Source organism: Symphalangus syndactylus, chromosome 5 (genome assembly GCF_028878055.3).
Source record: "Symphalangus syndactylus isolate Jambi chromosome 5, NHGRI_mSymSyn1-v2.1_pri, whole genome shotgun sequence".
Lineage (NCBI taxonomy): Eukaryota > Metazoa > Chordata > Mammalia > Primates > Hylobatidae > Symphalangus > Symphalangus syndactylus.
Genome location: NC_072427.2, coordinates 121,326,602 through 121,341,677, shown reverse-complemented (window position 1 = coordinate 121,341,677; position 15,076 = coordinate 121,326,602). Strand labels below are relative to the sequence as shown.

The window sequence follows — 15,076 nt, the reverse complement described above, 5'->3', positions numbered from 1 at the left end:
GTTCAAGGGGAGGCTGTGGGTGGCCAGACCCCTAGGATCTCCCTGATGGGACAGATGTGGGGAGGGCAAGAGCCTGGAGGCAGTCCTGGCTGTGTGTCTCCTTCTTTGTGCCCCTCACCTGAGGCTCTGCCATCACCATCCCCCTACTTGGCACTGCTTCAGCCAGAGAAGGAAGGGAAGAAGTGGGAAAGAATGTGGAAAAGGAATTGATGCCTGCTCAGTTTCACTGGTAAAGGAAATGACAGTAACTTCAGTGAAGAATTATTTTTTTATTTTTTTATTTTTTTTGATTAATGTCCCTGTTTCTGTGTTTTGATGCAGGGCCTCCGGGAGCTGGCGGGATGCCAGGACACAATGGATCAGATGGACAGCCTGGTCCTCAGGGCCCAAAAGGAGAAAAAGGAGCAAATGGAAAAAGAGGAAAAATGGGTACTTTTGGCAACTCTTCTAATTAATTTCCCTGTTATTTATCTCCATGATTGCATGTGTGCAGCAGGGGTAAGGTGTTTCATCTCTGCACAGTTTAAGGCCGGTTTAACTCTTACCTAGAAGCCATTGTGTTCTGGGATACCAAGGGTATACTTTTGGTCTCACCTTGACAGACGTTTATTTCAAACTGGAGAAGCCGCCTCCTGGGAACTGACTCCCACCCTTCTGCTGCAGATGGGAAGTGGAAGGAGCAGGAGCCCACAGCCCTGGGAGGGGTACTCTGTGGGCCGTGTGACAGCTGGTGCTGGCGCATGCTCTTTCGAGGCTCAGCTCCTGCCTTGCCCTCTATTGCCTCCTCCTGTCCAGCGAATCTGTGTTTGGTTGAAAATCAATGAACTGATGTTGGCCCCTGGTAAGGCGTTTCTTGGCTAGAGGAATAGCTCAAACTGCTTGAGTGGAAAGGCAGCATCCTGCCCTCCCTGCGGCCGGCACTCAGGTCAAAGGGTCTCCTCTTCAGGGGCTACAGGATAACTATGAAGATATGGCTGGCATCTCAGAGGAGCTTCCTTTGCCCTGTTATGAGCAGGCCGTTCCACCACTGGAGAAAAGGCCCAGAAGCACCGAGGCATCAGATGTGCCCAGGGAGCAGTAAGAAGCAGGGGCTGGTGCAGGGCCTGGCAGGAGGCTGGGGCACAGAGGGGAAGATTCTGAAGGGCTCTGAGCACCAGTCCTGGGGAGCCGGGGCCAGGGCAGATCCACCTGAAGAAAGCTGGCACATGCTGTGGTGGGAGCTCAAAGACAGAGGGTAAGAAACTACTCAGGAGGCTCCTACGAAGGCCTGGCTCTCAGCCACCCATCAAAGCCACTGCTGAGGGTGGAGGGAGGTTGTTTTCAGCCAGAGACTCCACTGCACTGTCTTATTTTCAACCTCTTGGCTCTGCTACCCAAACTCACTTGGACTGGCCCTGGATGAGAAGAAATGGTAGAAAATTCTTCCAGACAGCAATTACTCCTTTGGTCACCTCCACCCTTATTCTCATTAGCAATTGAAGTAAGGGCCAGTGGAGAGGGAAAAATTGTCGAGCACCTCTGACACTTGGCAGTGCCTACCTGCTTGTGTTCCAGAGGGCAGCTTCAGAGAAAACGGGCACACACCGTCCAAGCCAGCTCAATCCTCAAAAGGCCAGTAATTACCATTGGAATTACAGAGCAGCAATGGATCGTTCATATAGGATAATAATTATAATTATACGTGAGCATCGCTGTAGAATAATGATGCCTATTGGCTTATCCTGGGAAGACTTCAAAAATGTGATTCAGTCCTGAGGCCCCAGCAATGGGCATGATGAGGGCAGGCTCAGGGGCAGGAGGGGACCCTGCTAGAGCTGGGTGTGGGGCACGTAGGAAAGGGATGGTTTTCAAAAAGGCTTGAGACAGATCCCTGGCCTTGAGGACGTGCTTCGCATGCAGTCTGCAACCCAGGGAGTGCAGAAAAGAAAAAGTGCGTTCGTTTATGGAGCACATATTTGTGTGGCAGGTACCGTTCTAGATGCTGGAGGTTCAGAAATAAGCCCCCCTCCTCCACCTTCACGAGGCTTACATTCTAGTTGGGAGAGATGGATAGTAAATAAGATAAATAAATAGAATATATGGTCTGTTCCATGGTGATAAATGCTAAGGAGAAAAAATATCATAGAAAGGGGCAGGAAATTTATGTGGGGTTAGAGGTGGTACATGTAGATTGGGAGGCCACATAAGACCTCCCTGAGAAGGGACCGTTGAGCAAATACCAAGAGGAGGTAAAAGAGGGTCTCAGGGTTTCTGGGGCAGAGGGCTCTGGGCAGAGCGTGTAAGTCACCAGGGTACCTGGACAGTTTAAGGATCAGCAAGGAAGCCAGGGCAGCTGGACAGAAGGGATGAGTGGCTAACCTAGTCTAGTTGAGATCAGAGAGGTAACCAGGCCAAATCAGGTCAGCCCTGGGCATTTTAAGAACTGTGATTTGTACTCAGAGCAAAACGGGGAGGATGTGAAGCGGAACAGTGCTACGCCTGACATATGGATGAGAGGATGGCCCGACAGCTGTGCTGAGAGGCTATAGGAGGGAAGGGAAGAGGCTGGAGCAGAGGACAGCAGCAGAGAAGGGAGAAGGTGTTGGATTCTGTTTGTCACTGGAGGGTGACCCCAATCCTTCGTTTCTGGGAGATCTCATAAGAACTGCAGCAAAGACACCCTTCTCTACAGCAATCTCCCAGAGAGTAAGGCTTGCAGAGGTCGGCAGCATTAGACCGCGAAGCCTCCACTCATACTGAGAGTGGAAGTTGAGTCCCCGAGGCCCCCACAAGGAGTTCATTGTCCCAGGCCAGGGGAAGTAGGAGACTAACCACCAAAGGCTATCTGAAGAGCCCAGCTCAATGGGATCGCTCACTTCATGGGCCAGCTCAGGCTGCAGAGCAAGAGCCGCACTGTCCTGTTCACCCTGCTGAGGCCCCGGGGCTGCACTTTCCCTCCTCGCCCACTCCTGAGCCCTGGGACAGATTCCCTTCATACCCAGCACTTGCAGGAAAGGGATAGGGAGGAGGGACCAGAGGCAGCAGGGCCACCGAGGGGAACAGGGTTCCTTCTGAGGGCCAAGAGAAGCCCCAGAGGGCCATCAAGTGGGAGAGAGTGATGGGATCAGATCTGCCTCTCTAAATGCCGCTGTGGCTGCTGCATGGAGAGCGCACAGGAACCAGCAGGTGAATGAGCCAGAGTAGAGGCGGGGACATAGCCTCCGTAGGCAGGGGACAGCGGGCAGGGGCGGGAAGACCCGCAGGGATAAGTGATATTTAGCGGTGAAGCCAGCAGTTCCCAGTGGACAGTGGATGCAGGGAGTTAGGGGGTCAGGGAGGCATCAAGACTGACCCTGAGGCTGCTGTCATGCTCGACTGGATGGATGGGTGAGCTGCTCCTGCCTGAGGTGGGGAACCCCGCACTCAACTCAGATCTAAAGGGACAATCGTGGACTCCGCATGGGATGTGCTGAGTTTCAGATGCCCTGAAGTATACAGGAGGAGGTGGGGCAGTGGCCTTGGAAAACAGGTCTGTAGTCAAAAGAGGCCTGGGGTGAGAGGTATATATCAGGGAGTCATCGAGGCACCTGGGCATGTGGGCAGGGGTGCAGTCACTTAGGGAGAGAGCCTGGCAGGAGAGGAGGGGCTGGGTTTCAGCCCTGAGAAGCTCCAACCTCAAGTGACCAAGTAGAAGGGGACGAGTCAGCAAAGGAGACTGAGGAGGGGACTGAGCAGCAAGACGAGCACCAGGAGAGGGTGGGGACATTCATCAACAAATACTTATTCAGCAGACGTCGAGTGCTACTGGGGAACCACAAAAGACACAGACACTGTCCTGGAACTCTCCATCTTTGGTGGAGAGGCCAACATCCACAGTCAACAGTCATATCCACCTACCATCTCAACCTGAGACGTGTGTTTGAAGGGAAGAACGAGGTGCTCCGAGGTACAGTGATAGAGAGGGAGGGCAGGGAGGTAACAGCTTTGGCCAGATGTGAAGGGAGGGCCTGGCGCACACAGAGGGCGGGGTCACACAGCCGGGCGAGGTTGGAGGCTGGCCCCAGGCCTTTCCAGAGCTTTTGGATGAGCAGCCAGCTCTCAGGATGATACTGCAGGTCCTCACGTGGGTATGCAACCTTCCAGGCCATTGCTGTGACTGTGGAGAAGGAAGGCCTGTCATTTAAACTGAGAGTTAAAGGATCATTAGCGGTTTGCCGGGCAGGGGTGGGGTAGGAGAGGTGTGGGAGTGCATTCCACAAAAAGGGAACAAGTGTTGTTTCCAAGAAAAGGAAAAAAAGCCTGTGTTCTACAGAGTTAGGGACCCAGTTAGGGTGGGGTGTGCCCTCTAGCAACAACCTTTGGAACCATAATACACAGCCAGCATTTACTGCTGGACACTCCGCTAAGGTATCCGTACACTCAGCTCATCTAGTCCTCAGACCAACCCAAGGGCATGAATACTTTTGTTAGCCATATTTTTTCCAGATGAAGATACTTCTGTCTTTCTCAAACAGGCCAAGCTCACCCTTGCCCCAGGACCTTTGCGCGAGTACTGCTAGGGACCCAGAATAGATTGGGGTGGGACTAGGGCAGAGTGGCCTGTGCCCACTGCCCAGAATGCCCTCTCCCTGACTTCCCCTGTCTTCCTGAGCAGGTCTTAGCTCAGATGTCACCTCGTACACAAGATCATCCCTGGCCTCTGTGTCTAGCCCCTGTCTCACCTACTCTGTCACATCCCCTGCTCTTTTGAAATATTGACCCTTCCTGAAATCACCCCATGGTGATTATTTGTTGTTGTACTGATGGTCTGCCTCCCCAAGTGGAATCGATCAAAATATTGATCTTTCCCTGAAATCGACCCATGGTGATTATTTGCTATTTTGCTAATGGTGTGACCTCCCAAGTTGGATCAATCAAAATATTGATCTTTCCCTGAAATCGACCCATGGTGATTATTTGCTATTGTGCTAATGGTGTGACCTCCCAAGTGGAATCGATCAAAATATTGATCCCTCCCTGAAATCACCCCCTGGTGATTATTCGCTGGTGTGCTAATGGTCTGACTCCCCAAGCACAATCAATCGAAATATCCCTCCCTGAAATCACCCCATAGGGATTATTTGCTGTTGTGCCGATGGGCTGACTCCCCAAGCAGAATGTGAGGCCTGTGAGAGCTTGGCCATGTCTGTCTTGCTTAGTTCCTACCTCCAGTGCCTGGAACACACAGCCAAGGAGCTCAATAAATTCATTGTTGAATGACTGGATATAACTTGTCTAATGTCAAAAGCTAATAAGTGGAGGAGGCAGGACTTGAATTCAGGTTTCTCTGACTTCTGGACCCCTGCCTTTAACCACAGTGACACTCAATTTCCATGCTCAAGGGGCTTGGGCCCTGTTGTGAGAGCAGGGTTATTGGAGGTGCCGAAGAGCAAGAGCAAAGAGGAAAGAAGCCTGGGCCCTGAGCACTGGTGCAGTTAACGATTGAGAATGTAGGGCTTCAGACACCCTCCAACCTGAGCTCCAAGGCTGAGTCTTCCTGGGAGGGCTGGGAGGGTTCCAGCCTTTCAGAGGGGCCTGAAGGACATTGTTGGGAACATACAGTTCAATGAGTATAACCTGACAGTCAGAGACAGTTGATTTTGTCCCTCTCGTTCCCTGCCTTCAAGGCAGAGGGGAACAGTGGAAGAAGGAGTTCTAGTAGCTCTTGCCTTTATCCCTTACTGGCCCTGAAGCCCTGGGCAAGTCACTCCAAGATGAGGCCTTGACCTCCTCATCTGTAGCCAGAAGAGGTTGGGTTATGACAACTCTAATATGGTTTCTGGTTTTAAATACCCCACTATAGTGTTGGTCAATGAAGGCAGGGACTATGTATTATAGACTTTATTATTCATGACATCTCTTAGCTAGGGCCCAGCTAAGGCCCAATAAATACCTGATGAATGAAGAATGAATTAATGAATGCACGCATGAATGAATGAATGAGAAGACTAGAACATTGTGTCTGTATATAAGGGCTTGCAATCCAGTTGAAAGAGAAGATATATCGTGCAACAGCAGGTACTCAGTAACTATTTATTCTGGTTGGAAGACTGCTCTATACTTCATAGCAGGCAATACTGCCACAAGAAAAAGCCAAACTTCCCTGTGCAGAAGATGAGCAAATAGGACCCTGTGCAGAGGGTCCTATTTGCAGAGGATGGACCGTGCAGTAGAACTAAGCATAAAGGACGAGAGAGAAGAGTGATCAGCACTTTGGAGTTAAGTAGAGGAGCGGTGGGAAAGGCGGGGGAACGGGGCCCAGTCCCAAGACACGAATAAGAAGAAGGGCTTTCATTTCTGTTTTTTATGAGAATTTGATTTTTAGAGAAGATAACTGCAGCAGAATTAACCACAGGGAGAGAACAGAAAGGCCTAGGCTCACAGGTTATGAGGACACCCCTGGGTACTAGTGGGGACCCTGGCTAGACTGGGGTAGGACTAGAGGGTAATGGCCTTCAAAGTAAGGTCAGGGGGTTCAGCTCCACATATGCAGGAGGCAACCAGGAGTCATTATAAGACTACCCTGATGAAGCAGAGTTTAAGCTCTGTAGCCTAACGGTTGCTTCCAGGAGACTGACACATCAAAGCTTCTCAGGTTCTGACCTTAGAAAAGCTAAGAATGATGGTGCAATAGCTCAGAGCCAGAGCTGGAGCCAGATGGTTTGTGTCCCGGCTCTTCTGCTTACTACCTGTATGCTCCTGGGCAAGTTATCACTTCGTGCCACAATTTCCTTATTTGCAAAATAGGGACAATAATAGTATTAACCTCATAATGTTATTAGGAAGATTAAATGGATTAAAGTATATAAAGTGCTTAGAAGAGGGCCTGATGCATTGTAAGTGCTGTACTGGGGTTAGCTAGTATTGTTGTTGTTTTCAAAAGTGGGGAAGGAGAAACTTTATTTTAGACCAAAAGGCAATCTAGGTGGAAGTGTTCTGTATTCATCTGGAAACACTAACTTAGATCTGAAGAGAAGAGTCAGAACTGAAAGAGACCTAAATGTCAATTGTGCAACCAGCATCTTCTATGAAGTCTGATGTTCCATTGCCTCAAAAGCAAGCAGTTTCTTTCCTTCCATCTGCCTCTCATTTTCTCACTTAAGAGTTAATGCTGCAGTATCTTCTCTAAAAGTCAAATTCTTATAAAAACAGAAATGAAAGCCCTCCTCCATATTCGTGTCTCAGGACTGGGTTTTGTGTGACACTCTCTGGCCTCTTTCCCCCGCCTTAGCAACAAATGATACTGCTGAAAATAAAACATCCTCCCTCACCCCATGTTGTGAAGATGAGAGTTGACCTCAACCCGGAGATATCACACAACTCCAAACTCAAATGCTGATGAAACTGTTTGTTTTGAGTGGGTGACACCAGAGAAAAACAGTAGAGAGCCACTCCTAGAACAAGTTACACAGGCAGAGTCTGGCCTTTCTTCTCTGGCAGAATGCGCCGACTCAAAGCCAGCCAGGGGTCCAGATCACATAGTGGCATAGTGTCACTGTGCACGGCTAGCATCCCTGACCTTCCCTGGGACAGGGCAGGGTAGAAAATGCCACACACAGCTTCCTGATGATGAATCACGATTAGGTGGTACTTAATTTCTGACATATCACGGTGAAAGCACAGCCAGGGCAATTTTACCGACAAAGACGAGGGGATGCTTTGTCAGCGCTATGGTGGACAAGAGGGCAAAGGCAGACCCTATGCAGACAAAATGTCCCCCAACCCTTTCTTAATGAAAGCTATAAAATAATCATGCATTTCCCAACTAGAGTAAAAATACAGCCTCAAGCAAAGGCCTTGAATAGTGTTAAATACCTGCCCCTGTGGGGGCCGCGTTACAACAGCTGCCCGGCAGCAGGAACATTTTCCTATTTCACATATGGCCTTTCCGGGAAAGAAAATAAAAGACATAAGAGGAAGAAAGAAAAGAAAGGAAGGGGAAATAAGATGATGATGCAGAAGGCTGTTTGCGACTAGAATAAATGCCTGAAAAAGATATCCCTGCAGTAACCAGCAGATACCCTTTCCCTGAGCACCGCTAGATCTGGGTCATGTGAGACCTTTCGAAGGTGTCAGTTACCCTTGGTGCACTGTGCGGGCTGGACTCTATGGCAATGCCCTCGTCTTTTGTCTCCTTCAGATAATGTGCCAAGTTGCCTATTTAAAACACTGACAAAAGAACGTCTTCTCACAAAGAGGGCCTGGCAGAAGGGCTCTTCTCAAGTGAGTGAACCACTTTCCACCCAGATGGCCTGATGACTGAGGGCCTGGAGGAGTCAGTGCAATGGGATTTTGGTGCTATTGTGAGGGAGATATTACGAGGCATGACCCCTCAAAGAGGCATGATTTGACCCCTATATCACTGAATCCATGGCAGAGCCAGTGCTGACAGTGGAGGGGCACCCTGCTCCTCTTCACATCCTCTTCTACTGTGCTCCCCCAGTTCCACTGGACGGGCAGCCACCACCCAAGCTTACCACTGGAAGTGGTGAGGAACCTGGGGCTTCTGACTCCCAACTGTGGCTGAATTTCATAGTTTTCACCAAGGTTTTTTTTATTGGTTGGTCGAAATCTAGCAAATTTTTTTTGTCCACTACAGTTTTCTTCTAACAGTGATCAACACTTCGAGGCTTTTTCCTGCACTGCTGCCTTCCTTAGAATAGTCTGCAGACAGTTCCTTGAATATGGAATATGAATGTGAACATGGAAGAGCAGAAACTATTTTGAATATTTATTACTCCTCTGGGGTAAATGAAAGGTGCTAAGAGCTCCAGGTTTATGTTTTAGGGTAGGGGTCCCCAGCCCCCAGACCCATATTGGTCCATGACCTGTTAGGAACTGGGCCGTACAGCAGGAGGTGAGCAGCAAATGATTGAGCAAATCTTCATCTGTATTTACAGCCACTCTCCAGTGTTCACATTACCGCCTGAGCTCCCTTCAGATCAGCAGCAGCATTAGATTCTCATAGGAGTGCAAACCCTATTGAGAATCTAATGCCTGATGATCTGTCACCATCTCCCATCACCCCCAGATGGGACTGTCTAGTTGCATGAAAACAAGCTCAGGGCTCCCAGTGATTCTACATTATGGTGAGTTGTATAATTATTTTGTTATATATTACAATGTAATAATAGAAATAAAATTCACAATAAATGTAATGCATTTGAATCATCCCAAAACCGTCCCTCCCCACACCCCGGCCTATGAAAAAATTGTCTTCCGTAAAACTAGTCCCTGGTGCCAAAAAGGTTGGGAACCACTGTTTTAAGGAATAATTAATCTGATGGCAATGCAGGGCATTTGGGTATGAACTGTGGGGTGTTGTGACATCCTATCTTCCCCACCACTGAAATCTCTGCCACTTGGGCAATACCTCTGTTGAGCAATATCTCCAAGGGGCTGTTGTTAAAATGAGCACATATTCTCTGAGATAGGGTATCATGTTAATTGATCCATATCTGGCAATGGCTTTGTACAATATTAGATAATAACTTCCCCTCTCAAGGACCCTGTATAACTGTATATTCAAGAGTTCTAGTAGCCTTTTTATAGATTCCTTGAGATTTTCTACATAAACAATCATGACATCTGCAAACTGTCTTCATCCTTTCCAATCTGTATGCCTTTTCGTTATTTTTCCTTGCATTATTGCACTGGCTAGGACCTCCAGTAGGATGTTAAATAAAAGTGATGGGATTAGATACCCTTATCTTGTTTCTGATATTAGGGAGAAAACATTCGGTCTTTCACCATTAAGGATGATGTTAGCTGTAGGGTTTTTTTGTAGATGTCCTTTTCCAGACTAAGTTCTCTTCTATTCCTAGTTTGTTGACAAATTAAGAATGGATACTAAATTGTATCAAATGCCTTTTCTATATCGTTGAGATGATAGTATAATTTTTCTTGCTTAAATTGCTAATATGCTGAGTTACATGAACTGAATGATTCAAATTTTGGACTCTCAGCAGGCACAGAGTCAGGCAGTTAAATCACTGGCAGATAGGTTTCATCCTTTAGAAACTTGTGTTGAAACTTTGTAATGATGGGGCCACCGCAGCCTTTAACCTGGGGCTAATTTAGCCCCACTACTAAAACTAGACTTTTTCAAGGACTCTACCCAGTATTTCAGTATTTGATGAGATTTCCCCATGGTGGCTGTGGGAATGAGAACTTTTTCCCGTGTGAGCCCTGAGAATTTTATAGTGAACAGTCTGTGAATTCCTTTCCCAGCCCTCTGGAATTCCCTCATGTGTAGAAGTCGTCCTTCAGTCACAGGTTCAAGGGAGCCCTCTGCAGATCTGCAGGGCTCTTTCACACAGCTGTCTCCTCTCTGCTCTTCTATCTTGCAAATTCTAGCCATCTCCTCCCCAAACTCTGATATTTGGCCCCTCAACTTAGTGAGATTGACAGGCTATTTGAGATCCTCCTTCCTGTGCCACTGGGAACTACCTCCCAGCAGTGAACTGGGACAATCCAAGGGTGCTTTCACAAGCTGTTACTTAGACCTTGACTGGTTTCTAGCAATGTGCAGAGGACAGAAATTTCTGTAGTCATAGCTCCCTGTGAACAGAGGCAGAAATTTCACCCACTACCTTTTGTTCACCATCCCTATTAATGGTTGTCCTAAAGCAACTTTACCTGTTTTGCTATTGTGATTGAAAGTATTTTGCATTGGAATGTCACAGAAAAGGGCATTGGAGATGGAATCAGAGGCGCTTTGCTCTCTGACTTGGCAGCATCTGTTATAACCACTGTAGGCCTTAGTTTCAATATCTGTAAAATGAGAGTAAGGATGACTGCCCAGCCTACCACTCCAATATGTTGTGAGGAATAAACTAAATAGTGTATTTAACACTCACTATTATGGCAGCACACACACCCCTCTGAGCATCATGGCTGCAGACTTCTCATTAGGCCTTCCTTGCCTTCTTTCCACTGTTGCTGTCATCGCCCCCTCTTGCGGTTCACTCCTCTCTCCAACCTGTTGGCTCAGCCAAATTTCTCTAAAAATAATCCAGCAGGCCAGGAGCAGTGGCTGACACCTGTAATCCCAGCACTTTGGAAGGCCGAGGCAGGCGGATCACCTGAGGTCAGGAGTTCAAGACCAGTCTGGTCAACATGGCGAAACCCTGTCTCTATTTAAAATACAAAAATTAGATGGGTGTGGTGGCTCACGCCCATAATAGCAGCTACTCCGGAGGCTGAGGCAGGAGAATTGCTTGAACTCGGGAGGCAGAGGTTGCAGTGAGCCAAGATCACGCTACTGCACACCAGCCTGGGTGACAGAGCCAGAGTCCGTCTCAATAAATAAATAAATAAATAAATAATCCAGCAGAGCCACCTGGAAATGCTGTTCTTTAATGAATGTATGGTCACACTGCTGCTCTAAAATGGTTATGAAAAGCTGTGTGTTTGGTATTTAAAACTGCTTCCCTGGAAAGTACAATAATATAAAGTGGTATGCCAGAACTTTTTGCACCATAGGCTAATATGTCTTTTGTTTTTTTTGGTCAGGGATACCTGGAGCTGCAGGAAATCCAGGGGAAAGGGGAGAAAAGGGAGACCATGGTGAACTGGGCCTGCAGGGAAATGAGGGCCCACCAGGGCAGAAGGGAGAAAAGGGTGACAAAGGAGATGTGTCCAACGATGTGCTCCTGGCAGGTAAGAAGGGTGCGCTGTGGCTCTCTTTGAGAGCTTGTGCGCCCAGAGAACTGCCTGGCGTCCAACACCAGGGCTGCTCCTGTATCTTCTCTCCTTTATGGCCTTATGTGGCCATCTGTTTTGCAGCATGTTTTGGAGTTCTATGCTTTCAAAGAGGAGAAACGTGAGCATGTTACTCCATGTGGCAAGACCAGATCTGGGATCTAAGTGTAAGTGGTTCAGGTAATTGGGTCTAAAGGCCATGGTTGACTTGAATGGAATGAAGGAAGTTTTCTTTTCCAAGATATATTGAAATCCAGCACAATCCAGAATAAGACAAGTAAGCGGGCAACTTACGACACCTCAGAGGACAACTGACAGGAAGCACAAGCATTTGCTTCACTGATGAGGTTGAGCCATCCTCAGACCCTGATCCTAATGGCCTTTTTACATAGAATTGGGGCAAAATATTGTTGTGCCAAGCCCCGGCCAACCTCAGTAGGGATGGCAACAGATTCAAGAAGCCAAAGAAGAGACCCAGGGCCAGCAAATGTGACATGGGGCTTTACTGGGGTCTTCGTACAGAGGAGAGAGTCCAGTGGTGGCAGGCTGTACAGGAGAACCACCTTAGGACAAAAACAGCCCAGGGGCCTTGGGCTGGATGAGCTAACTCTCTTACCTGCAGTCCAGGGGCAGTGGACTGAGCAGCCACTTGCAAACAGCATGCAATTTACCTGGCATTTTCACTTAACACCTGTACTAGTCTGTTCTCACATTACCCTGAGACTGGGTAATTTATATATTTAAAAAAAGGTTTAATTGGCTCATAGTTCTGTAGGCTGTACAAGAGGCATGATGCTGGCATCTGCTCAGCTTCTGGACAGGCCTCAGGAAACTTGTAATCATGGCAGAACGTGAAGGGGGGAGCAGGTACATCACATGGCGAGAGCAGGATTGAGAGAGACAGAGCGAGAGTGGGGTGTGAAGTGCCACACACTTTTAAATGACTAAATCTCGCAATAACTCACTTATTACCAAGGAGATCACCCAAGTCATTCATGAGGGCTCTGCCTCCATGATCCAAACACCTCCCACAGACCCCACCTCCAACACTGGGGATTACAATTCGACATGAGATTTTGGGATATCCACACCACATCAGCACCCTCCCCTTAACCACCTCCACCTGGCAACCTTCACTTAACCCAAAACTCAGGGCCCCAATTGCCTGCATGGCCCCTGTTCCTCAAAACAAGGAACAAAGCTCTGGGTTGGCAACTCCCAGATTCCCTAGCTCTGAGCACACATTCAGATGCATCTGCCATCCAGGATCATTCTAAGGATACACTTCAGTTATTGCCATCAGGGGCATTTCCCCTACAAATACAGTGGCTGCTTTTCCAGCCCAGGGGAAAAGCAGATAGTTGGTGTTTGTGGGAGAAGAGGGTAAGGGGCAGAAATCCACAAAGACAACAGCACAGAGGAAAGAGCAGGTGACAGCTGACTCTCATGGAGGAGCAGGAGGCAGAAGAATTTTAAAAGCACAGTACTTTGGAGATCACCTATATGATAAAAATATAACATGTAAATATAACTATGTAGTCAGTAAAGATTTATCAAATACCGGAGAACACCATTTCTGAATCAGAGACTTTGCTAGTACCTGGAAATGAGGAAGACATATCTGTCCTCAGGAAGCTAGGATGATGCTAAATGTTCAGAATAATGACCCTGAATCAGTTGCCCATCCAATCATCTATCCATCCATTCAGACTTGATTGAGTGCCTGTTGTTTACCAGGCACTGTTCCTAGACCAAAGCATCAAGGAAAGATCGAACTGGGTTTAGTACATTTTGTTTCACGAACAGCAGATGTTGCTATGCAAAACATGTATAATTTAAGACGTGTTTTGACAGGGTAATATATATAAATGTATTTGAAAAATATAAAATTATATTACACTTCCGTTACATAGGAAATCTACACATCCAGAGTACCATGTTCCTCCATGCTGCTGACCAAGTGAGGGGTGATGACAAACCCTTCAGAAAAGCACCATCCCTTATGAACCCCAATTGAAAAGACCAGGTCAGAGCAGAGGGTGTCCCCTGGAGGAGAGTGGAGAGGGCATAGGAGGTTGGGCCACATCTGCTCTGCCTGCAGATCTCTGCCCCTTCCTGGTGGACAGAGACCTGCCTCCAGCTTCTGTGGCCCCACTTGTCCACTTGTAGAGAGACTGAAAAGGCTTATTTGGTCTGGCTGTGAGGAGGCAGCTAAAGAGACCTTAGCTGACCCCTCTTTTCCCTTCCCCCCACCCTCCCTTCTTCTCTTCCTCCCTCCCTTTCTCTGTTCCTCCCTCCCTTCCTCCCTTCATCCCTTCCTCCCTCCCCTTTCCTTCCCTCTCTCCTTTCTCTCTTCTTCTCTCCCCTTCTCTGTCCCTCTCTCCCCTTCCCCCTCCTCCCTCTTCCCTCCTTCTCTCCCTTTCTCTCTCTCTCTCTCCAGGTGCCAAAGGTGACCAAGGCCCACCAGGTCCACCTGGGCCCCCAGGCCCTCCAGGTCCTCCAGGGCCGCCTGGAAGCAGAAGAGCCAAAGGCCCTCGGCAGCCAAACACGTTCAACGGCCAGTGCCCAGGTCACCACTTCTGCCCTACGGGGCCTGCCTCTTCTGTCAATTATTCCAAACTCTTGGTCTGCACCCCAGGCTCTGTGACCAGATTTGTTTTAATAGAGGGAGGAGGGTTTTGTCCAAAGTGAGCGTTCCCTTCTTGCGAACTTCTCACAGGAGGTCTTCGTAGTCTGCCCCAGGGCTGAGGACCAGGGACAGTTTTAGAATTAGGCCTCCCACTCCCCTTCCCTCCTCCTGCTTCCTTCATTTACCAGCAGACCAGTCCTCCTCCTTGCTCTGTCCACCATCCCTCCCCTCTGAAACAGTCTGGAAAGCTAAGCTGCTAACTTTTTGCACTCTTGAGAAGTGAGAAGCTTGAATGATGCTCAGGAGATGAAGGAGGAAGTTTGGATTGGTTAAGTCCTCACGAATAGTAACAACAGTGCTACATTAAGCCAGGCACACGGCTATGTGCTTATGTAATTCTCACAACAATCCTATGATATTGAAATCATTATTGTGTCCAACTTACAAATAATAAAACTGATACCCCAAAGAGCTAAGGAACTTGCCCAAGGTCCCTCCAGGAGTAAGTGGCAGAGCCAGGATTCAAACCCAGCTCTGCCTAACTGTAAAGTCCCAGCTCTCAGGGCATCTTCCATTTAGATAGAAATTCACACTTTGAGACCTGACCCAAGGTCAAGCCAACCAAGAGCAAGGAATACTTGACCTCTGGTGGACTTGTTCTTTAGCCAATTTGTGGCACAGTGGCCACAGGGTTGAAAGCTAACTGGAAATCAAGGATTATATGAA

General features: G+C 48.2%; 1 protein-coding gene across 1 annotated transcript in view; it reads left to right on the top strand.

The window, feature by feature from the left end:
- Positions 1 to 15,076, top strand: part of GLDN (gliomedin) — a 66,533-nt gene that overhangs the window by 41,933 nt on the left and 9,524 nt on the right. Inside the window, exons 4-6 of the mRNA XM_055279138.2 lie at positions 322 to 429; positions 11,533 to 11,679; positions 14,162 to 14,290. Coding sequence (XP_055135113.2) covers positions 322 to 429; positions 11,533 to 11,679; positions 14,162 to 14,290 — 384 coding nt within the window. The remainder of the gene's footprint in view (positions 1 to 321; positions 430 to 11,532; positions 11,680 to 14,161; positions 14,291 to 15,076) is intronic.